Here is a 27,360-nt window from a genome sequence, read left to right on the forward strand (position 1 = left end):
TATATATATATATATATATATATATATATATATATATATATATATATATATATATATATATATATATATATATATATATATATATATATAATGTTACGGCCAGAACCCAAAGTTCGGCCATTGTGCATTCTGGCCGGCCACTTCGGGTTCTGGCCGGTCAATGTGCAAAGTGGCCACGGCAGTGCGGCCAATGTTAGAAATGATTCCAGTAAGATTAATGTATGTTCTGGCCGTCTCGCTGCGGCCAAATGTTTCAAAAGTGAGTTCATTTAATGAAATGAAGCCGGCGGCAATGTAAAAGATGAAGCCGCCGGCTTCAGCTCGCTCTCCTCCCCCTGCCTCTCTCCTATACAATACTGGGCAGCCGGCGGGGACAGCCTGTACTTGTATTACTGGGCCTACCTAACCAGCCCACATTACATGATCATGTATTTTGTACAATTTGCATGTGTAACTTTGTTCTATGTGTATAACCCTATGTATGTCATCCTTGTATCATTGTATATATTTATTGTCCGGCGCTGCGTAATATGTTGGCGCTTTATAAATACAATAAATAATAATAATAATAATGCGTGTCCCCCCCAGAGTCGTTCATCGCAGCAGGGAATCCTGCCGTTCCTGCAGAGCGGGTGCTGACAGAAGCAATGTCTGCAGCCTCCCCGCTCTGCTGCCCTGGCGCGACGAACGACTCTCCGGGACACGCATGTGTCCTGCCCGGTGTTCTATAAGAGAGAGAGAGGCAGGGGGAGGAGAGAAAGCTGAAGCTGGCGGCTTCATTTGTTACATTGCCGCCGGCTTAATTTCATTAAATGAACTCACTTTTGAAACATTTGGCCGCAGCGAGACGGCCAGAACATACATTAATCTTACTGGAATCATTTCATTTCTAACATTGGCCGCACCGCCACGGCCACTTCGCACGTTGACCGGCCAGAACCCGAAGTGGCCGGCCAGAACACAGTGGCCAAACTTCGGGTTCTGGCCGTAACAAATATATTCACATTTGGTATCTGTAACTATTTGTAGACCTTGCTCAGTAACTGTTAGTAGACACAGACAAGACACATAGCATTTATATTGTGCTTTTCTCCTGGCGGACTCAAAGCATTTCAGGGCTGCAGCTACTGAGGGTCCCCTTCATGTGCGACCAGGATCCTTGGGGGGCCTTGCCCAAAAACTCCTTTCTGTTTTTTGTAGTGGATTGAGCTGGCATTGGACATTTTAGACAGGCATTTTAACTACAAAAACTAGAAGACCCTTAAAGGATACCCGAAGTGACATGTGACATGATGAGATAGACATGCGTTATGTACAGTGCCTAGCACACAAATAACTATGCTGTGTTCTTTTTTTTTTTTTCTTCTTTCTCTGCCTGAAAGAGTTAAATATCAGGTATGTAAGTGGCTGACTCAGTCCTGACTCAGACAGGAAGTGACTACAGTGTGACCCTCACTGATAAGAAATTCCCCCTTTTATCTCTTTCTTGCTCTCAGAAGCCATTTTCTGTTAGGAAAGTGTTTTATAGTTGGAATTTCTTATCAGTGAGGGTCACACTGTAGTCACTTCCTGTCTGAGTCAGGACTGAGTCAGCCACTTACCTACCTGATATGTAACTTTCAGGCAGAGGAAAAAAAAAAGGAACACATTATTTGTGTGCTAGGCGCTGTACATACACATGTCTATCTCATCATGTCACATATCACTTCGGGTATAAGTCAACCCTTGTTCGGATATGATTCTATGCTTAAACAGGAACTTTAACCAAGAATTGAACTTCATTCCAATCAATAGCTGATACCCCATTTCCCACAAGAAATCTTTACCTTTTATAGAATAGATCGTCGGGGGGGGGGGGGGGGGGGGCTATTGTTGTTGTCTGACTGATTTTGTGGTGAAACCCCTCCCACGGTGTTTTGTCATGACCATGGTCCTGACAGTTTGCTCTCTGTGAACCTTGTTGCATTGTGGAAAATAACGTATTTTTCCAACTGCCAAACAAGCAGTATTTCCCTCTGTGCATTGAGCTCTCAATAATGAACATTCCACAGAGATCATCTGGCATCAGTGAGGGCCCGTTTCCACTTGTGCGTTGCAATTTTTTTGCGGAAAACGTGTCAACGAATCCGCATGTGGGTGCGGATTCATTCGTGTTTCCATGCGGATTTTCACGCGGAATCGCTTGCGGTTTGCGCTATGCGATTTTAACTATGTCAATGCCGGTAAGCATTGACATGGGTTTTTAAGCAATAACGCATGCGAAAACGCATGGAAAACTGCAGGACAAAATCTCTTGCGGTTTTCCTGTTAAATGACATTAGAAGCGATTCGCGTGCGGCATGTGAATTCTGACGGCTCTGCCGTGCAGATTTTTTTCTGCACAGCAGACTGCACAGAATTCCTGACAAGTGGAAATGGCCCCATCCACTTGTATTGGTTATGCGAATCTGCATGCAGAAAATGAATGCAGATTCGCTCTAGTGGAAACGGGCCCTAATAAATTTCAGAATGTAAATCGGGGAGAGGAAAGTTTTTTTACAACGGGCAAACGCTGACTAAAAAATCTATAAATGAAAATTGGAAAAAAAAATCAGTTTTATTGTTTTCCGCATCATGGTTTCATAGAGGAAGGTCATATGTCATCTTTTCCACTTTGTATTTTGAATGCCTCATCATATTACATATAAACACAGAATGTTGTGATGTCTGTTTTTATCTATTTGCAATACTTTATTTGATTGTTGTGCTAATATACATGTTGAAAATCCTCAATAAAATTTATTTTACAAAACACAAACAAAGTAAAAGACCATCTCCAAGCTGTGACAACAGCTGCAATTAAGAAAGATGAAAACCAACCCAATCTGGCATTACAAAGAAAAAGTTTGATACTTGCCTAAGAAGAGGCAGGATCCTCCAGAAACTTATGTCCTCCTCAACCCCACAGTCATTGTTGAGACCCTCTTTTAGTTCGCAACTACTCTTTGCACAGAGTAACTGTACTGTGCATGAATGAGTACAGCTGTGCCTGCGCTGTAGGAGGGAGCTGCTTGTGTACAGCAGGAAATGTGGCCACAAGAACATATCTGACATTCTCTTGTGGGATATGTTCAGAAGAAGAGATGTAAAGCCTCTGGACCATCCAAAACTTCCCTCTACCTAGGTTAGCCAACTTTTTTTTTTATATTTTTAATGACTGTAGATAGCCATCTTCTCTGGATGCAGCCACACAAGAGAAAAGCAACCCCAGAGTGGGCAGAAGGACCGGCAGACTTTACTAGGACTGTGCTGATCGACGTGTATTTGTTCGTATAGATGCATCAAGTTATGCACAAAGTTGACATTTCTGTTACGCAAAACAATTTTTAATGATCATTTGAGGTGATAGCTTAGAAATGCTGACTGTGCAGAACCATAAAGATTGCTTGTTGGTGATTCAACTTGATTGCTAAATAGCTCCTCAATGACTGGGTGGAACACCTGAACACACTCTCTTATGTTTTTCCTTGGCTGGAATCATGTAGGTGGGTGGATGTAGTATGACAAACTAGTTATTTCAAAGGTTTATCATTTCAGCCAGGAAAATAGGAATTTCATGTGAAGATACCACCAGTAAGGAGTAAAATACCTCTTTACGGTGTCAAGGACAGTAATAAACACGAGAGAACATACAAACTCCATGCAGGTATTGTCAAGGTCCAGATAAGAACTAAGGAACTAGTGGTGTGAGGTGAGGATTATTTCCACTAGTATGACTAGTATGCCAGCATGGAAACCTCTTATCTTGAACACAGCTGGGACCTCCATAGAGTAGCTAGTTCTGGAAGTCCTGAATAACATTTATTAGGTTGCATACAGGTCCAAGAGTATGTGAATAATGGAATTTTTGTCATTTCTCTAGGTGAGCTCCCGCTGTCTCTTGCGGCTTGCACTAACCAGCCCGACATCGTCCACTACCTGACAGAGAATGCTCACAAGAAGGCAGACTTGCGTCGCCAGGACTCTAGAGGCAACACAGTTTTGCATGCATTGGTTGCTATTGCTGACAACACTCGGGAGAATACGAAGTTTGTCACAAAAATGTATGATCTTCTGGTTATTAAAAGTGCCAAATTACATTCTGGCAGTAGCCTGGAGGACATACAGAATAATGATGGCATTTCTCCACTAATGATGGCAGCTAAGATCGGCAAAATAGGGGTGAGTATATATGTTGCAGGAATAATTTCGGAAGTAGGACCACTTAAGTGAGGGCTATGGAGGCTGCCATATTTATTTCCTTTTAATCAATACTGATTGCCTGGCAGTCCTGCTGATCTTTCATGCATCATCTGAATCACTCAGTCAAACTTCAGTCAAACATGATCTACACGCTTGTTCAGGGTCTATGTGGCTTCTCACAATGACCTCTGGTCCTCCACCGCAGCAGAGCCAGGTTATGTCTAATACAGGCACCCCCACACTTTGCCACCCATGCCATCATATGATACTGGGTGGTATTCTTCTTTAAATGTTCAGATCTCGTTCCCCCTTCCATTCCCCATATCTAGAAACCTTTACAGAGAGACATAAATCTAGCCATTTACGCTTAAGTGCATTAAATGTTATGTACATTACCTATTGGCATGGGAGTTCTAATTTAGAATCCTATGTCCGAGAAAGCCTTTTTGTAGATGTCTGAAGCACAGTGGAAGAAATGTGGAGGCTTGCATTTCCAATCAATTTGTCAGTTTGCCATCATTGAAACATTGCTGTTTTTTTAAAGTGATCCTGAGGTGAAAATAAACTGATGAGATAAACAATTGTATTTATGCTCCTACTCTTAAAAATGACTTTTTATTTATTTATTTATTTTTAGATTACACATGGTTTTATTTTATATGTAAAAATGTATAAACTACATTGAATGTTCTGTTGCCTCTGCTCAGTGCCAGCCTAATAAATGTCCCCATACTTAGAAAAATGTATTTTATCTCCCCCTGCTCTCTGAAGTTGTATTCTGCCAGGAAAACTTTTATGGTGTAATTTTGTTATCAGTGATGTTTACTATATTCTCGACAAGCTACTGCCAAGACAGAAGTTGTCATTTCCATGCCAAGAAATGACCGTATTTTTAGAATTATAAAACTCTCTGGACTGTAAGACACACCTAGGTTTAGAGGACAGAAACCTGGAGAAAAAAAATAGACTAAACCTGGTGCATTCATAGGCCAGGAGCATCTTGTAGATGTTCTCCCTCCAATTATGTCCTCCTCCTGTCCCCAGTATCCTTTCCCCAGTATCCTTCTCTTGCCCCCCAGTGTCTCGTGTGTGTCCTCTTCCTCTTCCCCCCTTTTGTCCTTTTCCTGTTCCCCCTTGTGTCCTACACCTTCCCCCCCCCCCTTGTGTCCTCCTCCTGTCCCCCAGTGTCCTGTATCCCCTTTGTGTCCTCTTCTCCCAGTGTCCTTTGTGTCCTCCTCCTGTCCCCCAGTGTCCTGTATCCCCTTTGTGTCCTCTTCTCCCAGTGTCCTTTGTGTCCTCCTTCTGTCCCCCAGTGTCCTGTATCCCCTTTGTGTCATCCTCCTTTCTCCCAGTGTCCTTTGTGTCCTCCTGTCCCCCAGTGTACTGGGTCCTTCTCCAGTCCAACAGTGTCCTGTGTGTCACCCTTGTGTCCTCCTCCTCCTCCTGTCCCCCAGTGTCGTGTGTTTCAAACTTAAGTCCGTCTCTGTTTCGCTTAGTGTCCTTCTGACCCCCAGTGTGCTGTCTCCCACCTTGTGTCCCCTCTGTATCCCCTTGCTGGGCTGTAATTAGCGGCAGTAGCCGCTTGTATCACTCACTTAACCAGAAGGTGCCTGCGGCGAACAGCATCTCCTCTCTCACTCCTTTCCCCTAGTACCTGCACTTCCTGGTCCCGTCATTCCGCATGTGACTGGCACTAGCGGGAAGGAGTTAGTGAGAGAGGAGCCGCTGTTTGCCACAGGCACCCTTGGGTTAGGTGAGTGACACAAGGGGCTACTGCTGCTAATTATAGCACAGCAAGGGAACACAGTGGTGGCACACGGAGGCGGACACTACACAGGACAGAGCGAGACACTCGGAGTACAGGGAGTCGGGTTGGCGGTTCATTATTGGCAGGCGATTGTTAATCGGGGACTCCCTGCATTTGGACTATAAGATGCAGGGACTTTTTCTCCCTACTTTTTGCTAAAGAAAAAAGTGCATCTTATAATCCAAAAAATATGGCAAACTCTTTCAGGCAGCAAAATAAAATGAGTAAAACCGCCTGGTTATTAAATATGTTTTGCACTGTACATACCAGTACACGTTTATCTCATTATGTCACAGGTCACCTCGAGAACACTTTAAAAGAAATGAAGTAATAAACTGCTTTGAATTTATTTTTTGTCCCACAGCATTATAAATAGTAAATACTAACAGTATTACATATATAAACTTCACCCACTGTTAAAAAGTGGATTGCTCAAATTCAGGCTACCACTATTGTAAAAATAAAAGCATGTGATTCTGAGAGGAGAGGACCTTACAGAGGTGCTCCCTGGAGTACTTAGGATATTGTAACCTGGAATGTGGCGGTGGTTGAAGAGATGGGGGGTGGGGGGGGCAAGGGTTGGGTGACACATTACCTATTAAGGTAGTAGGGGGATAAAAAAAGAAAGAAACCGCTTTGAATATATTGCACCCCTAGCATTATAAAGTACATCAAAACTACCTAGCTAAACCTCACCCACTGTTGAAGATGTCTGATGAGTGGGCTGATTCATCAAATTCAGGCTACCACCATCTAAAAAATGCAAGAACAGAAATGCAAACCGCATGCGATTTTTCTGCATTTGTGATTCTGGGACCCTCCTGAAGAGGTGCTCTCATGAGCACTTACGTTATTATTTCCTGGAACGACACAGTGGTTGGAAAGAGGGGGAGGAGGCAGAGGCTACAATAGGAGGAATAAAAAATATGAGGTGGAGAATGCTACATAAAAGATACGTTTACGTCATCTCCTGGGTTATCTTCTAGGAGATAATTTTCATATTCTATTTAAAATAACTTTAAAGCATTTTATAATTGAAAAAGTATCTAAAAGTTGGTGAAAAAGTAATCTCAAAATTATTTGAGTATCTCCTTGCTTGCAGGTGGTTTAAAGTGGACCCAAATTAAAAATACAAGGTTTCAGAAATAAAATCTATTTTCTAAATTATAATAAATAGCAACCTTTTTTTCCGCTGCATGATGACAAATCTAAAATATTTTACATTTATTGGAGAAACTCCTCCCTTCCTTTCATATTGCTTTGAAATAATCTGGCAAACTGGTGGAGTAGATGGTGTCCAGCAAAGGAGGAATTGCTGATGGCAGCCACCTGTATAGCCCTAGTTATGCAAAGAGGAGGATGAAAAGCAGGCACTGAAATGCTCATAGGCTTGAAGGAGTGTTTATTTATATTTGTATGTGTCAGAGTGGTGCAACTAAATATTTTGAATTAAAAAAAATGTTTGGTTTGGGTCCGCTTTAAAGGGCATTTTATGACCAGGTGTGAAAATATCACCTAGTAAAAAACTCAGAAAAAAGAATGAATTGCCTATGGGCAATGTGGGGTCCTTACAATGTGGGGTCCTTACTAATAGCCTCCTTATGTAAGGAGGCTATTAGTAAGGACCCCACATTTTATCTTGGATCAACTTCAAATACTAGAGTCAGTATTCCTGTTTAGAAAATTAGTACTTTACTGCTCTCTTGTGGTGATTGATCAAATTGCACTGTTTTAGCAGAGCTACCATATACAGGATTTTTTTTTTAATATATTTATACTGTATATACTAGTGAACAAACTTTTCTTACAAATTGTCACACTGACAAATTGCATAATTAAACAATATTTTTAAAAAGGTTATGTAGAAACCTACATTTTTTTTTCCTCGTTAGAAAAAAAGATGATTTAGCTGAAATTGTAGATAATTTTCTTGCAAGATTTTAAAACCAAAGTTTCTTCATCTACTGATATTATCTAAAGCTGACTTCATTCACTGATTACCTTAAGCTGATTTCATTCAGGCCCATCATGGTAGTATCTAAAGCTGATTTCATTCCGGCCCATAGTACTACCTACAGCTGATTTCATTCAGACACATGGTACTATCTAAAGCTGATTTCATTCCTGCCCATAGTACTACCTACAGCTGATTTCATTCAGGCCTATGGTACAACCTAAAGCTGATTTCATTCAGTCCCATCTACTGATATTATCTAAAGCTGACTTCATTCACTCATTCACTGATTACCTTAAGCTGATTTCATTCAGACCCATGGTACTACCTAAAGCTGATTTGAATCGGGTCCATGGTACTACTTACAGCTGATTTCATTCAGGCCTATGGTACTACCTAAAGCTGATTTCATTCAGTCATATGGGTGGTTCTCAATTTAGCAGAAAAGCCTCTACTTGAGTGGAAAGAGTGTTCTGTCTCCCGTCTTTTATGCTGTAACTTTTTCTTATTGAGGTCTCAGGAGCACACATCTGAAGGTGGCCACTAACGATCCAATTTCTAGCAAAAAATCGTTAGTGATCAGGAATTCTGATCTGATTGGTTGTAAATGATCTCAGTTGATAGGCAAAAGCCATTCTGAATATAAAAATAGTCGTCTTGTTGTTTGTGATAGGAAGCAACGATTGGTTTGTTGATGGGGTAGTGAATGATTTTTCTTCCGATCAGAATTTCTGATCGCTCAAACGATTTTTTGCTAAAATTGGACTGTTAGTGGCCACCTTTATGGAGAGCGCAATCCACCTCTAGCTCTGTTAGTATCTGTATGTACCGTATATACTCGCATACAAGCTGAATTTTTGACCCCCAAAGAGGGGGCCAAAAGTTGGGGGGTCGGCTTGTATGCGAGTCCTGTTCCGTGGTGGTCCGCGCCCCCCCCCCCCCCCTGCCCGCTCCCCCCGTGGCCGCCGCTGCGATTACCTGCTCAGCCAGCGGCCGCTTCCTCTAATCTGGGTTCCCCTCTCCATGCGTAATAAGTGTTTCACAGCAGCGCGCCCAGCGCTGCTGCTGTGACGAGGCAGAAAATAGCGGTTCCACTGGTAACGGTGATACACATCGCCGCTAAAGGAAGCCGTGCTCTTTCCTGCCTCCTGCCTCGTCACAGCAGCAGCGCCGGGCGCGCTGCTGTGAAACACTTGTACTCATGGAGAGGGGAACCCGGATTAGAGGAAGCGGCTGCTGGCTGAGCAGGTAATAGCAGCGGGGGGGGGGGGGGGGGAGCGGGGAGGGCGCTATACTGGACACTATCTACCTGTACTGGGGCACTATACTAGCTATACTGGGGCACTTTACTAGCTATACTGGGGCACTTTAATAGCTATACTGGGCACTATACTAGCTATACTGGGCACTATACTAGCTATACTGGACACTACCTACCTATACTGGGCACTACTTACCTATACTGGGCACTATACTAGCTATACTGGGCACTATACTAGCTATACTGGGCACTATACTAGCTATACTGGGGCACTACCTACCAATACTGGGCACTTTACTAGCTATACTGGGCACTATACTAGCTATACTGTGCACTATACTAGCTATACTGGGCACTATACTAGCTATACTGGGCACTACCTACCTATACTGGGCACTATACTAGCTATACTGGGCACTATACTAGCTATACTGGACACTACCTACCTATACAGGAAACTATACTAGCTATACTGGGCACTATACTAGCTATACTGGGGCACTACCTACCAATACTGGCCACTTTACTAGCTATACTGTGCACTTTACTAGCTATACTGGGGCACTACCTACCCATAGTGGGCACTATACTAGCTATACTGGGGCACTACCTACCCATACTGGGCACTATACTAGCTATACTGAGGCACTACCTACCCATACTGGGCACTATACTAGCTATACTGGGACACACTGGGGGGATCACGCGGCCTGCACCAATCCAGCATTTCCTACCCCTGGCTTATATGGGGGTCAATCATTTTTTCCTGGTTTTTAAGGTAAAAGTTGGGGGGATCGGCTTATATGCGGGTCGGCTTATATGCGAGTATATTCGGTAATAAGTATGCAGCAATTCATAGCCACCCATTGTACATACAGTAGATCTGTCTGATCCAAACAAGACCAAACTCCCAGGCCTTACCTTTTCAATTCATCAAACTGCCGGACCGTCATGGCAGCTTTGAAACATGGATGATCTCTCCTCTAGGTTGCCCTGCTTCCACTTGGTGCCTCCAGAGATAATTGCATCTTGAGAATATGTATTTGGCTACTACCGACTTCAAAACAACAAAAATATATCGTAGTTGGTCCTGATGAGTACTTGTAGGCAGAGGAGGATCAGCACAGTCAAGTACCATTCAGAATTCAGAATACCATTCATTCAAAAGGTCCAAATATATGGCTTATTGGCTTGTAAATTCCTAATCCAGGTTTATTGCTTTTGGTGCACTCCTTTTCACAATTGCTTTGTTTTCCATGTTTTATATATTATACTTTTTCAATTATAAAATGCTTTAAAGTTATTTTAAAGAGAATATGAAAATGATCTCCTAGAAGATAACCCAGGAGAAAACGTAAATCGCCTATATCTTTAATGTAGCATTCTCCCCCTATTTTTTTTATCCCTCCTATTGTAGCCTCTGCCCCCCTCCCCCTCTTTCCGACCACTGTGTCGTTCCAGGAAATAATATTGTGTAAGTGCTCATGGGATCACCTCTTCAGGAGGGTCCCAGAATCACAAATGCAGAAAAATCGCATGCGGTTTGCATTTTTGTTCTTGCATTTTTTAGATGGTGGTAGCCTGAATTTTATGAATCAGCCCACTCATCAGTAATCTTCAACAGTGGGTGAGGTTTAGCTAGGTAGTTTTGATGTACTTTATAATGCTAGGGGTGCAATATATTCAAAGCTAGTGGTGGTGGAATATACACAGGAGGTGAAACTATACCACACCACACGGGTGATACAGTATATGGTAGAAGAGTCCCTAAGTCAAACATCCTGCACGATGATCTATTTGTTTCTATTATTTCTCTGAGGTGCATTAAAGTGGAAGACCTGGATTAGAAGAATCAGGGAAAGGTTGCACTTTGTGGACTCCAACTAGTGGACTGTGAGGCAGTGCATTGGTTATTAATATTTTAAGGTTTTTTGATGTTTATGTGACATTGGACTTATGCAGCAGACCCACAGTATAAGTAAATAGGTTGAAGTGGTTTTTTGTATATGTTACGGCCAGAACCCGTAGTGTGGCCACTTCGCGTTCTGGCCAGCCACTTCGGGTTCTGGCCGGCCAATGTGCGAAGTGGCCGCAGCGCAGCGGCCAATGTTAGAAATGGAATGTTACGCCGTCTCGCTGCGGCCAAATTGATGACAAGTTGCTTAATTTAATGAAATATAGCCGGCGGCAATGTAATAGATGAAGCCGCCGGCTTTCGCACTGCCTCTCTCCTCCCCCCCCCCCCCCCCCCCCCGCCTCCTATACAATAAGTAGCAGCCGGCGGGGACACTCGTGTCCCGGGAGTCGTTCGTCGCGGCAGGGGAATCCTGACGTTCCTGCAGAGCGGGTGCTGGCAGAAGCAATGTCTGCAGCCTCCCCGCTCTGCTGATCTGCTGCGACGAACGACTCTCCGGCTGCATGTCCCCAGCTGCTACGTATATTGTATGGGAGGCGGGGAGAGGAGAGAGGCAGAGAGAGGAGAGAGGCAGTGCGAAAGCCGGCGGCTTCATCGATTACATTGCCGCCGGCTATATTTCATTAAATTAAGCAACTTGTCATCAATTTGGCCGCAGCGAGACGGCGTAACATTCAATTTCTAACATTGGCCGCTGCGCTGCGGCCACTTCGCACATTGGCCGGCCAGAACCCGAAGTGGCCGGCCAGAACTAGAAGTGGCCACACTACGGGTTCTGGCCGTAACATATACATGTTTTATATATACCAATCCTGCAAGCTGCTTTGTTGTTATTTCTCTCCTATTTGTACAGGTATCACTATATGGTCCAACACTACTAATACTCTGACTGCCTCTTTTACAGACCTTTCCTCCAACCTCCTTGTTTAAAGAGCTCTGCGTCCTCTGCTTTCTTCCAGTATGGAAGCATGTCAAACCTACCAGCTTGTATAACCGCTCTTTGTAGCACCAGTCACCTAAAGCCTTTTTATTTGGCAAAAACGTGACCACCATACTCATTCCCTATAGGGTCCAGTGACTGTTAGGCCTAGTGCACACCAAAAACCGCAATATAGCAGATTTTGAAACGCTTTTTCTTATTTTTCTGCAGCGTTTCAGCTAGCGTTTTGCGGTTTTGTGTAGCGGTTTTGGTATAGTAGATTTCATGTATTGTTACAGTAAAGCTGTTACTGAACAGCTACTGTAACAAAAAACGCCTGGCAAACCGCTCTGAAGTGCCGTTTTTCAGAGCGGTTTGCGGGTTTCCTATACTTAACATTGAGGCAGAAACGCATCCGCAATCCAAAATCTGCAGCAGCCCGGGAGTATGCGTTTCTGCAAAACGCCTCCCGCTCTGGTGTGCACCAGCCCATTGAAATACATTACCCTAGCGGATCCGCACCCGCAAGCAGATCGCAAACCGCAGCGGAAACGCTCCGGTGTGCACTAGGCCTTAAGGTTCATTACTACCAATTCATGCACCCAAGTACAAGTCTGAAGGCTCACTTGAACAACCAAGATTCCGACCAAGCTTCAGCCTCCTGAAATCCCATCTTTGGTCTGGTGGTGTTACTCCTCCCACCAAACACTTAAAGAGACTCTGTAACAAAAATTGCATCCTGTTTTTTATCATCCTACAAGTTCCAAAAGCTAATCTAATGTGTTCTGGCTTACTGCAGCGCGTTCTACTATCACCATCTCTGTAATAAATCAACTTATCTCTCTCTTGTCAGACTTGTCAGCCTGTGTCTGGAAGGCTGCCAAGTTCTTCAGTGTTGTGGTTCTGCTATGAACTCCCCCTTCCAGGCCCCTCTCTGCACACTGCCTGTGTATTATTTAGATTAGGGCAGCTTCTCTCTTCTCTCTTATCTTTTACAAGCTGGATAAATCCTCCTCTGAGCTGGCTGGGCTTTCACATACTGAGGAATTACATACAGACAGAGCTGTCTGCACTCTGCAGGAAGAAACAGCCTGACACTTCAGTGGAAGATAGCTGCAGGGGGAAAGAAACACACAAATGATCTCTTGAGATTCAAAAGGAAGGCTGTATACAGCCTGCTTGTGTATGGATGTATTTTCTATGTGTGGACATACTGTACATCAACCTACTTCCTGTTTTGGTGGCCATTTTGTTTGTTTATAAACAAACTTTTTAAAACTGTTTTTAACCACTTTTAATGCGGCGAGGAGTGGCGAAATTGTGACAGAGGGTAATAGGAGATGTCCCCTAACGCACTGGTATGTTTACTTTTGTGCGATTTTAACAATACAGATTCTCTTTAAGGCTCATGTCATGTCAGCACCAGTCTGTACAATGTAAGTTGACATTCCATGCTTCTACTGAGGAAACAAAAGTAACTACCAGTGGAAGCTAGCATTATTTCCTATGGCAGTCTTAAGGCTCATACACACATCAGACTATAGTCTTTTGGTTTGGAAAATGAAAGATCACAGACCAATCTTACCACCCTTCATGTAGTATGAGAGCCATACCTTCACAGTCTTTTCTATGGAGCTGAACTCCCCATCAGAAAAAAATCTTTGCAAGATGCTGCACACACTCAAAAGATCTGTAGCTGCAAAAGATCTGTTCCTACCAAAAATCCATTCCTGCAAATTGCAATGATAGTCTATATGAGATCTGCAGATCATCATACACACATGATTTAACTGACATTCATCTGCAGATCAAGCAATCATCCGCAGATCTGAAAATCCACCCTGGTGCATCTGATCTGCAGATGAATGTCAGTTAAATCATGTGTGTATGATGATCTGCAGATCTCATAGACTATCATTGCAATTTGCAGGAATGGATTTTTGGCAGGAACAGATCTTTTGCAGCTACAGATCTTTTGAGTGTGTGCAGCATGTTTGTGTGCAGCATCTTGCAAAGATTTCTGTCTGATGGGGAGTTCAGCTCCATAGAAAAGACTGTGAAGGTATGGCTCTCATACTACGTGAAGGGTGGTAAGATTGGTCTGTGATCTTTCATTTTCCAAAGACTATAGTCTGATGTGTGTATGAGCCTTAAGACTGCCATAGGAAATAATGCTAGCTTCCACTGGTAGTTACTTTTGTTTCCTCAGTAGAAGCATGGAATGTCAACTTACATTGTACAGACTGGTGCTGACATGACTGCATTTTAAAAAGGGAGTACAATAAAATAAGAAAAGTACAAACATTGACAGGTGCCCCATCTTACCATACATGCATATATAATCTCATTTATACTCTATAAATGTTTCACACTAACACACTGCTCCGTATTTACACTTTGCTGTCCTGAACCATTCATTCACTGCCACTCACAGTTAATTGAATTTTGACCTGGCAACATCGGTGCATCTGCATTTCCTTCTTCAATAGACCCCAAATGTACTCTTTTTTTTTTATTTTATTTAGTTTTTGTAAGTAGTTAGACTGGTAGTATGGCTAAATTGATGACTTTATTTGTAGATCTTTCAACACATAATCCGTCTAGAGATAAAAGATGAAGAAGCCAGGCACTTGTCTCGTAAATTCCGTGATTGGGCCTATGGACCTGTTTACTCCTCCCTGTATGATTTATCTTGCTTGGATACTTGCGGCGAGGAAGCCTCTGTGCTGGAAATCTTGGTTTACAATAGCAAGGTTGAGGTAAGAATAAGAAAATAGTTCATTTCTGTTTAGATGATGAGCACTCTGGCTAATGAAGCAGTAGCTCTGAAATGTTCCCAAGTCAGTCATAGCTTAGTAGCAGAAAGTTTTTGTGTGTAGGCATTTGTATGCATTAAAACCATTGCTCTCACAATCATATACCCCCTTGCCAGAGTATGATTTTTGGAAGTATCTGATTTATAGTTATTATTTTAGTTTGCCAAAAAATGCAGTTGCTTCATAAGGCAGAATATAAAGTTGTGGTAAACATTTTCTTCAGGTGAAAATACTTCAATCATTTTCTCCAATATTAATTTGGATCCGTTTTCTTTAAAAGCCAGTGACATTAATGACTTGAAGAATTTTTTTTTTTAGTGTCCCAACTAAACTATATATGTATATATAATGTGGGTTTTTTTTTTTGGGGGGGGGGGGGGGGTTGAATGGGCAGAAAACACAGAATGCTCAATGATATATCTTTCTCTCAACAGAATCGACATGAAATGTTAGCAGTTGAGCCCATAAATGAACTGTTGAGAGACAAATGGAGAAAATTTGGTGCTGTCTCTTTCTACATCAGTGTTGTCTCCTATCTAATGGCAATGATCATCTTCACGTTAATAGCCTATTACAGGCCAATGGATGGAAAGGTGAGTAGAAATAGTCTAACTATACCAGTAATACCCAGTTAAGAAGCCCCACCGCCAATCTACGTTTTCCTTCCTTCCGAGCCGCATACCAGCCCACCCTTGCAATACCAATAAGTAGTTTATTGCTGAATGTTAGAGCCCTGACTACTGCTACAAGTTGATTTGCTTCTCCCACACATGTAATCACTGTGGTATAAGTTTATATCAATGGCTGTACACATCCAGGTGCCCTAAAGGCATACGCCTATACTCATGGCTGTACGTTTGGTTGTATTTGGTGAAGGTGAGACATTAATTTGTCAGAAGTCACTGGCCCAAAAGCATACTTTTATTTTATCTTGGCTTGCTACATCCTTCTAGTAGCAATCTTAACTGTGACCTTTCTTTCCTGTTTAGCCTCCCTATCCATACAAGACGACTGTGGACTATCTCCGTTTGTCGGGCGAGATTATTACACTCGGTACTGGAATATTTTTCTTTTTATCCAATGTAAGTGCTTTATACCTCCCTGATTCCTCCCATGAGATTTAATATCTAAGCTTGCAAATTATTTGTCTATATGGTGCCATCACCCTATGTGGCGTTAGAGTGACAGCGGAGATTATCGGATACAGGTATAGTTATTACAGGTATAGTTATTATACATAGTAGAAATAAGTACTCAGAGTCCCTGCCCTCCCGAACATGCAAATTAAAATCGATATTTTATTAAAGAGGCCCGCGCAATGACATATAGAAAAAAATATAGATATATTACCCACTTTTATGTTAAATATTCTGGTTTCAGCACCAGAAACCTCTCCTATATGTATACATTGTTTTATATTGGTATCTGACCTCATGTTCCCAGTGATATTTTAGCCTAGGCTATGATGTTACAGCATTCTGCCCTGGAGGACTCTGGTTGACCAGATTTTTTTTTTTACGTGACCATTTGGGGATTTTAAATTGAGATGGACACTAGTCATAAGCTCAAATCTCACATAGCATTAATTTTGCAGTAAAATCCACAATTACAATGCGTAATGCCAGATTTCTAACCATTGCAAAATGAATTTCACATGAAATTATAATTACCATGTGTAGTTTTGTAGTAACTCTTAATTTCACAAAAATAGAATGGATTTTCACAAGGTGCACACTTTCGCAAATATGAGAACTTTCTTCAAAAATGTGTTTTCTCATGCCCGTTGACTTCAATGCAGTTGCGAAAAATCTATTTTGGCATGCTTGCCCATAAATTTTATCACATGCAAGAATGTTTTCCCCAGTGACCATAAACTTCAAGACATTTGGCGAAAACGTCTTTTCTCATGCCCATATATTTTCAGAAAAGTTCTCATGTGAAAGGAAAAATGGCCATGTGCACTTATCACTACTCAGTAGTCGCTTGTGAAAATTGGGTAAAAATTAAGATTACCCATGAAATTACAATAAGAATCTATTGTGGATTTTGACAGTCATCTAAAATCTGCTTACAGTCTGGAGCAGGCACGTGCAGAGGGGGGTGCTCTGGGTGCCCAGGCAACCCCCCCCTTTTTAAAATCTTCAAAAAAGGCCCCTCTCGTGCAAAATAAGCTCCGCCCCGACTGCTATAAGCCCCACCCACCCTCGGGAAGCTCTGCCCCCGCCTGGAACACTTTGAAGTAAAGAGGCCCAGACAGGAATCCTAGTGTGGCATACTGACCTCTCCCTCCACCTAGGACCCATACTGACCTCTACCTCCCCCTGCACCCATAGTGACCTCTCCCTCCACCTAGTACCCACAGTGACCACTCCCTCCCCTAGCACCCACAGTGACCTCTTCATCCACCCAGCACCCAAAGTGACTTCTCCCTCCACCTAGGACCCATACTGACCTCTCCCTTACTCAGCACCCACAGTGACCTTTCCCTCCATCTAGCACCCCCAGTAACCTCTCTCTCCCCCAGCACCCCCAGTAACCTCTCTCTCCCCCAGCACCCACAGTGACCTCTCCCTCCACCTAGCACCCACAGTGACTTCTCCCTCCACCTAGGACCCATACTGACCTCCTTCCTTTCCCAGTACCCACAGTGATATCTCCCATCCCATCACCTAGCACCCACAGTGACCTCTCCCTCAACCTAGCATCCACAGTGACCTCTCCCTCCCCCAGCACCCACAGTGACCTTTCCCTCCATCTAGCACCCGCAGTGACCTCTTCCTTCACCTAGCACCCACAGTGACCTCTCCCTCTACCTAGCACCCACAGTGACCTCTCCCTCCCCCAGCACCCACAGTGACCTCTCCCTCCACCTAGCACCCACAGTGACCTCTCCCTCCCCAGCTCTAGCAGTGATCCTGCCTACCTCAGCACCCACACTGACCTCTCCCTCCCCCAGCACCCACAGTGATCTTTCCCTCCCCCAGTGGCTACTCTCCTGCCCCCTGCAGCACCCACAGGGACCTCCCATCCCAAAAGCAGCACCAACAGTGATCTCTCCCATTGCCAGTGGCCTCTTCCAACACCCAGCATCCACTCCCTCCTCCAGTAACTACACTGACTATCCCAGCACCCACAGTCACCTCCCCTTCCTCCAGCACCCATACTGTTCTCTTCCTCCCACAGCACCCACAGTGAATTACCCTTCCCCCAGCACCCACACTGACCTCTACCACCCTTAGCAGCCACTATGCCATTCACAGCAGCACCCATAGTGCCCTCCCCTTCCTCCAGCACCCACAATGACCTCTACCTCCAACAAGACCCACAGTGACCTCCCTTTCCTCCAGCACTCATACTGACCTCTACCTTCCACAGCACCCACAGTTACTCCCCCCCAGCACGCACAGTGGCCTACCCTTCCCCCAGCACCCACACTGAGCTCTACCTCCCGCAGAAACCACACTAACCTCTACCTCCCCTAGCAGCAACTATGCCATTCATAGCAGTACCCACAGTGATCTCCCACCCCCTGCACCCACAACAATCCCACCAATATTCAGCACCCACATTACACTCAACCAGTAACCCCCACTATAGCAAGCACCCAGTACTTGCACCAAGCACCCGGCACCCAATACTCACATCCGGCCTCAATATGGCACTTAGTACTTGCATCAACCAGCCACATGACACCCAGTACTTGCACCCCTTCACCCTATAGCTGGCACCCAGTACTCACACCCACATGGCACAGTACTTGCACCCAGCCCCGACATGGCACTCGCTACTCACACCTGCACACCGCCTTCACATGGCACCCACTATCCGCACTCACATAACTAGTACTAGCATCCAAAGTACCTGCACTCAGAACCCACATAACACACAATGCCCACCCATAGCTAGCACCCAGTGCATGCATGGCACCAAGTATTCACACCTATGTGACACCCAGTACCTGCACCCAACACCCACATGCTTCATCTGCAGTAGTTCCAGTTGCACTAAGCCTCCACTTATTGCCCAGCACAAACACCACTCACATATGACATCCAGTACTTGCACCCAGAACTCACAAGGGACTGAGTACCTGCAATCTACACCTACATGATGGTTGATACACACCCATACAGCCAGAATCCACATGACACCCTGTGTCAGCACCCAGAACCCACATGGCACCCAGCATCTGCATTTAGCACCCACATGACAACAAATACCCCATTAGCCAGCACCCATCACCCATATGTCACTATGTACTCACTCCCAGTACCCGCTTGGCACTCAGTATTTGCACCTAAGACCAACAGTGGGCACCTATCACTGCTGATGTGAGGGTGGTGGCGCCAAAAGAGTTGGTTGAAAGGAGACACAAAGTCTGCCTGATACTGCTATAAAGGTGTGTGTGTGTGTGTGTGGGGGGGGGGGGGGGGGGTGTTTGGTGGTTAAAACTGCCTTATGCTTTCTGGAGAGGGGATATTACATACACAATTTAGCACAATTTATCGATTTCAAATTTGAGCACCACCCCCTTGAGGATCCTCTGCACGGCCCTGCCCCTTCCTGCAGCATCCACACTGACATCTACTTTTCCCAGCATCCACCCCTTCCCCTCATAGCTGGCACCCAGTACTCACACTCACATGACACCAAATATCTGCACCCAGGCCTGACATTGCACCCAGTACTCACACCTGCACACAGCTTCCACATGGCCCCCACTATCTGCACCAAGCACCCACTTAACCTGTACCCGCACCCAGAGTACCTGCATTCAAAATCCACGTGATGGCCAAAGCCCACCCATAGCCAGCACCCAGTACAGGCATGGAGCCAAGTATTCGCACCCATGTCACATTCAGTACCGGCACCCAGCACCCACATGACATCCAGTACTTGCACCCAGATCTTACATAGCACTAAGTACAATCAACACCCGCATGACACTCGATACCCACCCATAGCCAGAACCTACATGACACTCAGTACTTACACCCAGAACCCACATGGCACCCAGCATCTGCATTCAGCACCCACATGACAACCAATATCCCCTAGCCAGAAACGAGGAGAGTGGGAGGTAGTGGGGGGGGGGGGGTATGCAGGGGAAGACGTTGCCAGGCCCCTTTTTTAAATTTGAGCACCCCCCACTTAAGGACCCTCTGCACGGCCCTGGTCTGGAGCATCATTTAAAACTCAAAGATTTTTAGTTTTTTAACATTGCTAAGCATAAGGTAGCAGGATTGTCAAGCTAAGTAAACAAACCTATCTGGAGGCTGAGTATAAATATTATTTTAATTAATGCCACCATCAAAAAATGGCTAATATTTTATGGGTACTTGTGTATTTTTTCCCTTTAAAGATAAAGGACCTGTTTACGAAGAAGTGCCCGGGAGTGAATTCCTTGTTTGTAGATGGATCTTTTCAGCTGCTATAGTAAGTTTCCTGAACTCTAGTCTGCGTTTAGTCATCATTCACTGAATATATCTAAGTTTTTGCTCAAGGGTATTCTCTGACATTGTGCACGTTGAATCCTACCATACACAGCACATCAATTTCCAATAGATTCCAGAAAGGAATCTATTTAAAATCGAGCGATCCACAACATTGCACTGTTCGATGCAGTACAATGATATGGGCCATTGAACTACCAATCCTCTTGCTCTACCCCCAATCGTCTAATCAATACTTTCATTCAATTTTTTTTTTCAAAATTGATCAACGTTCGATCGAGCTTACTTTTTGGGGAATGTATTCGCCAAAATTGAGCAGATGAATTGAATCTGCAGGGAATCAAATGGGAAATTCAATGTATATGGGCACCTTACAAAGAGTCTGAAGCCTTAAAAAATTGCTCTTTTTATTTAACATTTATCTTCTGCACTATCACCATAGCTAAAACGCTGCATCCCCGCAGCAGAACGCTGTAATTAATGTTGCGGGGAGCGCTTCCGTGAAGAGACAGAACTTTTGGCTACAGCTCTGCCTTTACACGCATCCATCTGTGCGGATCGTCGCCTCTGCCCTCTTCTCTGTCTTCTTTTACTGAGAGGGGCGGGGGAGAGGTGGAGATACGTGTGGATTGACGCGCATGGAGGCAGAGCTGCAGCTTAAAGCTCTGCCTCCCCGGGCAGCAAAATCCATGACCAAGAAAGTCGAGGATTTTTGCTGGGGAGTTTGGGTTGATTTAGTTAGTGTTCAGCCATGGGGATGCAGCGCTTCCGTTAGGGCATTGATGTTAAAGAAATATTTAAAATAAAAACCTGTATTTTGAGAGACTTCAGAGTCTCTTTAAGTAGTTTTTCCTTTGGTCTGCCTGAACCTTAGAGTACCCAAGGCAAAACCTGAAAGAAATTACCTAGGAAGAGGCTTCCTGTGTCAACCACACACCCACTGTTGCCACACGTGGACCCCCAGAACATATGAGCTTGTCGAATATGTTATCATTGCCATGCCCCCTGCCGCGTAAGAGCGCGTTTGTATTGTGCCTGGCGCAAGTATGGCCCGGCCTGCGCAGTAAGCCAGAGTTGTTTGTGTAAGCCTAGTACAGCCCTGCTTGCGCATAAAGAGATGCTCGGCAGCAGTGTTGGGGGCGAAGAGGACACAGGAAGCCTATTCAGGATTCAGAGGCCTTCCTTTTCCTATGTAAATATCTGTTTTTTTTTTGCAGGTTTCACCTCAGGTTTACTTTAAGATAAAGCTCATTTATCCTGTTTGTTCATAAATATAAAGTGCACCCGAGCTGGCGGCAAAACTTAAAAAATAAAACCTACCTGATCCAGGGGATCAGGTAGTGCCGCTTACTGCTGCTCCTACAGCCTTCAATCTCTTGGTTTTGGTTTAAGAAAAAAAATGGATGCAACCCTGAGGTCATGACTCTTCAGCTCCGCTCTGTGCTCTGCAACGAAAGCACAGAGCGGAGCTGAAGCGGCATGACCTCAGGGTTGCGGCCGTTTTTTTTTATCTTAAACCAAAACCGTAAGAGGAGGGGAAGTGGCTAGAAGGGGCAGGGAGAGGCAATGCAGGGCTCTGAGGCGTCAAAGGGGCGTTCTTAGTGTCTGAGAGGGCGTCCTGCCAGGAGTCCCTCTCCTGAAAAGTACACACACACACTAAATGACTTGGTTGAGACGACCGTTAACGACTGTCTCAGACCAGAATCTAGTGTGTGTAGGAGGTCCCCACCCCCCACATTTCCTAAAGCACGAACTTCCTACTAAAGGTGCCCATACACTCGTCAGATTGGCAGCAGATAGATAAGAAATGCATCTGATGATCTATCTGATGCGTTTTTAGAACATTTTTTACCAGGATAGAATTCCAATAGATTTCAGTTTGAAATCTATTGAAATTCGATCTGATGGCATTTTTTTGCCATCAGATTTCCATTAAGGCCAATGCAAACTGATAAGCAATCTCATCAGATCGACCTAAATTTTCCACCCAGCCAGTTCGATGGAAATCCATCGAAATCGATCGAAATCGGCCATCGATCGGTCGATTGGCCAACCGATTTGCAAACGATCAATCGATCGATCGATCGATCGGGATCGATCGGTCAGCCAGAAAATCGTGTATCGAGTGTATGGGCCCCTTAAGCGATTAAGGCCCCGTTTACATCTGAAGTAACAAAACGTTTTGCTCGAGTGACTTTGCCGCAATTAGCATGGTAAAAATCCCTGGACACTTCCGCGATTTCAGAGCAATCGCGGTCAGCGCTTCATAAGCACTGCACCATGACTGCTGCAGAATTGCTCAGAAAGTACTGCAGGTAACATGTTTGCGATTGGAGCAATTAGTGGGGAATCACGAACTAATCACTTAAGTGTGATGGGCCCTTAGTCCCAATTACTATGGGCAACAGTAATTGGAATTGTTTACGTAGCTTTAGTTATTCCAATCCTGTTTTTTCTGCTAAGTGTAGAGAGCTGTAAAGATACAACCATCCGGCTTGTTAGACGCAATGCCGGCACAGCTACAATGGTATGCCAAGTAGATGTATGCCGGTCTACTTCAAATAGTGTATTAATTATTTAAGTATTGGGCAGGGAGCAATTTGGGGTTTATTTAGCACTCTTTAATTTAATATATGTCTTCGTTTGAGAAAGTGCAGCCTTTGTTATGAATGTCCCTATGTACAGAGAACCACAAGGTGGATCTACAGCAAACTAATTACTATCTCTTTTTTTCCAGCTTTATTTATTCAGTACTTGTCATTGTCTCTGCTGTCCTGTACTTGACTGGTATTGAGGCTTACTTGGCTGTAATGGTGTTTGCCTTGGTTTTGGGGTGGATGAATGCACTGTACTTCACTAGAGGCTTGAAGCTCACCGGAACATACAGCATTATGCTGCAGAAGGTGGGTAAAGAAAAATACTCCTGTTATGTTTGTATTACTACCTGTTGTATATTTGTCAATGGACATCATAGCTTGAGGCTGGCCTTGCCATTTAAATTTAACAATCTACAGTAAAATATCAATAACACAGACTGGGCTGAATTATATATAAAAAAACAAGGCTTTGCAACTGAAGGTTCCAAAAGTAGTCCTTTTTTTATAGCAACAGTTGCTAAGTCTAGGTTAGGTTGACTGGCAATCTCCACATTTATTCGTCACGTATCTCAGCCCCATTGTCCGATTTGGTTGGGCTTAGTCAAAGCAATATTTTGTAGTAATTTGGATTCATGGCCTCCCTGCCTTAGACTACAGCACTGTGTCAGTGGCTTGTAATGCAATTACAATATGTTAGTGTTATGCGTTCATATTACGTACATTATGTACTGTACATGCATATTTCTACAGGAATTACTTTATTAATAAAAATACGACTCTCAAGTTATGTCAAATTCTGCACCTCTGGACAGAATTTGTATTTTGTTGTATTGTTTTTGTCATTGCTGTGTAATATACCAACATTTTATTTTATTTTTTGCAAGTGAGTTATTATTATTATTAAGTATTTATATAGCACTGACATCTTCCGCAGCGCTGTACAGATTATAGTGTCTTGTCACTAGCTGTCCCTCAGAGGGGCTCACAATCTAATCCCTACCATAGGCATATGTCTGTATGTATCGTGTAGTGTATGTTTCATAGCCTAGGGCCAATTTAGGGGGAAGCCAGTTAACTTTCTGTATGCTTTTGGGATGTGGGTGGGAACTGGAGTGTCTGGGGGAAACCCATGCAGACGCTGGTAGAGCATACATACTGGTAGAGCATATACATACTCTATGCAGATCATGCCCTGGCTGGAATTCAAACCAGGAACCGAGAGAGCTAAGCGCTATGCCACCGTGCCACTTACCAGAGGTTACATACCACTGGCACTGATCTATGTGAAGCTGTATTGCATTTAGGTTGTGTTACTAGATGGGCTAATCACAGTGTAGAATAATTTTTTTTAATTTTTTTTTGCTCTTCATGCTTCTGAAAACCGCCAACGTACTTAGTGATTTTTTTTTTTCAAATTTCACCACATTTATTTCCATGTGGTTTCGGGCATATTTTTCTTTTCTTAATGCCGCGATTGCGTTTGCAGTATTCCAATTTTATTTAATTTAGATAAAAAGTTTAATCAGGGAAAGCGCAAGAAAATGACTGAAAACATGCAGGAGGGAGAATTCAATGATGGCGGCGACGGCAATGGAAATAGCGCACCAAGATTTCTATTATTCTGATGGCAGCGAGATTGGCTAAATGCATGTATTTAGAATATCAGAATAGAAAGCATGCAGTGGAAAATAGCGCTTACTATAGTAACTTTTTCTATTCATGTTTTCAATACCTCAGTTTAAATATTCCAAAGTTCCTGTGCTTGAATTGTTTCCCCCTCTCTGTTTTCTAGATCCTGTTTAAGGATTTATTCCGGTTTCTTTTGGTGTACCTGCTCTTCATGATTGGATACGCGTCTGGTAATTATTATTATTATCGATTTTATAGAGCGGCAACATATTCCGTGGCGCTGTACAAAGTAAGAACAACAAACGTGGGGTACATAATAATACAGACAATGGTATACCATACATCAAATACACTGGTACAAAATACAGAATTGGTAATTACAGTGACTAATGTAACATCCTACTACTATAATAAATGGGAAAGTTCGGATGTTCAGATGATTGGATGTTTGTCACTCGATCACACAAAAACGGCTGAACGGATTTGAATGAAATTTGGCGCACACATAGTACATTACATGGAATAAAGTAGGGATGGGACAAATCCACAATTTTTTCGAATCCGAATCTGAAAAGGTTCTCGAATATCTCAAACCTTTCGAATCCTGAATCTAACGAATCCTGCACATAAGAATTGTGCGATCCGTGGTATAGTTGCCCCTAGTATAAATAGCCAGGCATAGGTGCCCCCAGTACAGGTAGCCAGGCCTAGGTGCCCCCAGTACAGGTAGCCAGGCATAGGTGCCCCCAGTACAGGTAGCCAGGCATAGGTGCCCCCAGTACAGGTAGCCAGGCATAGGTGCCCCCAGTACAGGTAGCCAGGCATAGGTGCCCCCAGTACAGGTAGCCAGGCATAGGTTCCCCCAGTACAGGTACCCAGGCATAGGTGCCCCCAGTACAGGTAGCCAGGCATAGGTCCCCCCCAGTATAGGTAGCCAGGCATAGGTGCCCCTAGTATAGGTAGCCAGGCATAGTTGCCCTCAGTATAGATAGCCAGGCATAGGTGCCCCCAGTATAGGTAGCTTATGGTTCAGGTGCCCACAGTTTAGCTAGCGTAGCCAGGCATAGGTAGTCAGGTCAAGACAATATTGCGGGATATCAACCTGAAAGGTTCAAATTCTGTCTCGCCTATCTATACATATGAATCACAAAAGAACAAATTATAGGGAGCCTGAATTATTGCATTTATCAAAAATTTAATTTATCAAAATTTCATCACTTATTTTTCATGCCATAAGAACACCACCAGTTAAAAACAATTAAAAATCACATTCATACAGCAACCTACACCAGGCCGGCCAGGTTATTTTGAAGACTACAGGTGCACCTATATATCTATTGTTACCGGTATATTTATAGTGTGAGTCTTCAGGCCCCTTTAAATCCTGCACAGTTGCTGTATATGGTCATCCCAAAAGCATATCTTCAATCCACCCTTATATTTGTAGTGCCTCTATGAAAGTCTTTTCAATATAGAACACCCCCATTACATGTAGCAAGGGCTACAACACCCTGTCACGCCAGGCTTCAACCACAGCAGGTTAAACAAGTAATCCAGCATGAAGGACTTTGAGAACTGGCTTGCTTAGCAATGTCCTTTTTATCAGCTCCACAACTTGTCTAGATACCTCCATATATAGCTGGTACTCACGGGCCCTGACTGGTTAGCAGGGACTATCCATCTCATTCATTGGCTCCGTCCAGAGATCTGGGCTGCTAGGAGACCAAAACACCTTCTGAGGGGTGCCCGCACAAATGGCTTCCATCCGGAGCGAAGCCGGCGAGGGATGAGGGGCGGAGGTAGTCAGGTACAGTACATTGTGCCCCTCAAAGACAAACAGAATGCGAGTATAGTACTTTTCTTACTGTAGCAAGATGTCTGTGGTGGTCTCTGTCTTTGGCGGCAGCTTGTGTGAGGCTCAGGCGGCAGCTTGTGTGAGGCTCAGGCAACAGCGAGTATCTGGCTTGTGTGGGGCTTGGACTGCAGGCATTCATAAAGGGAGAAGGGTAGGAAAGGCTCATATGAGTTCAACCAAACCTTTTCGCAAAGAACAAGCACATGATAATCAAAATGACAGTATAGGTAGCTTCTGGTAAAGGTGCCCCCAGTATAGATAGCCAGGCATAGCTGCCCCCAGTATAGGTAGCCAGGCATAGGTCCCCCCCCAGTGTAGGTAGCCAGGCATAGGTCCCCCCAGTATAGGTAGCCAGGAATGGAATAGATCCCCCCAGTATAGGTAGCCAGGAATAGATCCCCCCCCAGTATAGGTAGCCAGGCATAGGTCCCCCCAGTATAGGTAGCCAGGCATAGGTCCCCCCAGTATAGGCAGCCAGGCATAGGTCCCCCAGTATAGGCAGCCAGGCATAGGTCCCTCCAGTATAGGCAGCCAGGCATAGGTCCCTCCAGTATAGGTAGCCAGGCATAGGTCCCCCAGTATAGGTAGCTAGGCATAGGTCCCCCCAGTATAGGTAGCCAGGCATAGGTCCCCCCAGTATAGGTAGCCAGGCATAGGTCCCCCCAGTATAGGTAGCCAGGCATAGGTCCCCCCAGTATAGGTAGCCAGGCATAGGTCCCCCCCCAGTGTAGGTAGCCAGGCATAGGTCCCCCCAGTGTAGGTAGCCAGGCATAGGTCCCACCAGTATAGGTAGCCAGGCATAGGTCCCCCCAGTATAGGTAGCCAGGCATAGGTCCCCCAAGTATAGGTAGCCAGGCATAGGTCCCCCCCAGTGTAGGTAGCCAGGCATAGGTCCCACCAGTATAGGTAGCCAGGCATAGGTCCCCCCAGTAT

General features: G+C 44.3%; 1 protein-coding gene across 2 annotated transcripts in view; it reads left to right on the forward strand.

Moving 5' to 3' along the window:
- TRPV4 (transient receptor potential cation channel subfamily V member 4) overlaps positions 1–27,360 on the forward strand; it is a 142,894-nt gene that overhangs the window by 84,142 nt on the left and 31,392 nt on the right. For both annotated transcript variants that reach the window (XM_068239279.1, XM_068239290.1), the window contains 7 exons: positions 3,902–4,200; positions 14,657–14,836; positions 15,328–15,486; positions 15,883–15,975; positions 20,256–20,329; positions 23,084–23,249; positions 24,736–24,802. In XM_068239279.1, the coding sequence (XP_068095380.1) occupies positions 3,902–4,200; positions 14,657–14,836; positions 15,328–15,486; positions 15,883–15,975; positions 20,256–20,329; positions 23,084–23,249; positions 24,736–24,802 (1,038 nt within the window). The remainder of the gene's footprint in view (positions 1–3,901; positions 4,201–14,656; positions 14,837–15,327; positions 15,487–15,882; positions 15,976–20,255; positions 20,330–23,083; positions 23,250–24,735; positions 24,803–27,360) is intronic.

Source organism: Hyperolius riggenbachi, chromosome 1, assembly GCF_040937935.1.
Source record: "Hyperolius riggenbachi isolate aHypRig1 chromosome 1, aHypRig1.pri, whole genome shotgun sequence".
Lineage (NCBI taxonomy): Eukaryota > Metazoa > Chordata > Amphibia > Anura > Hyperoliidae > Hyperolius > Hyperolius riggenbachi.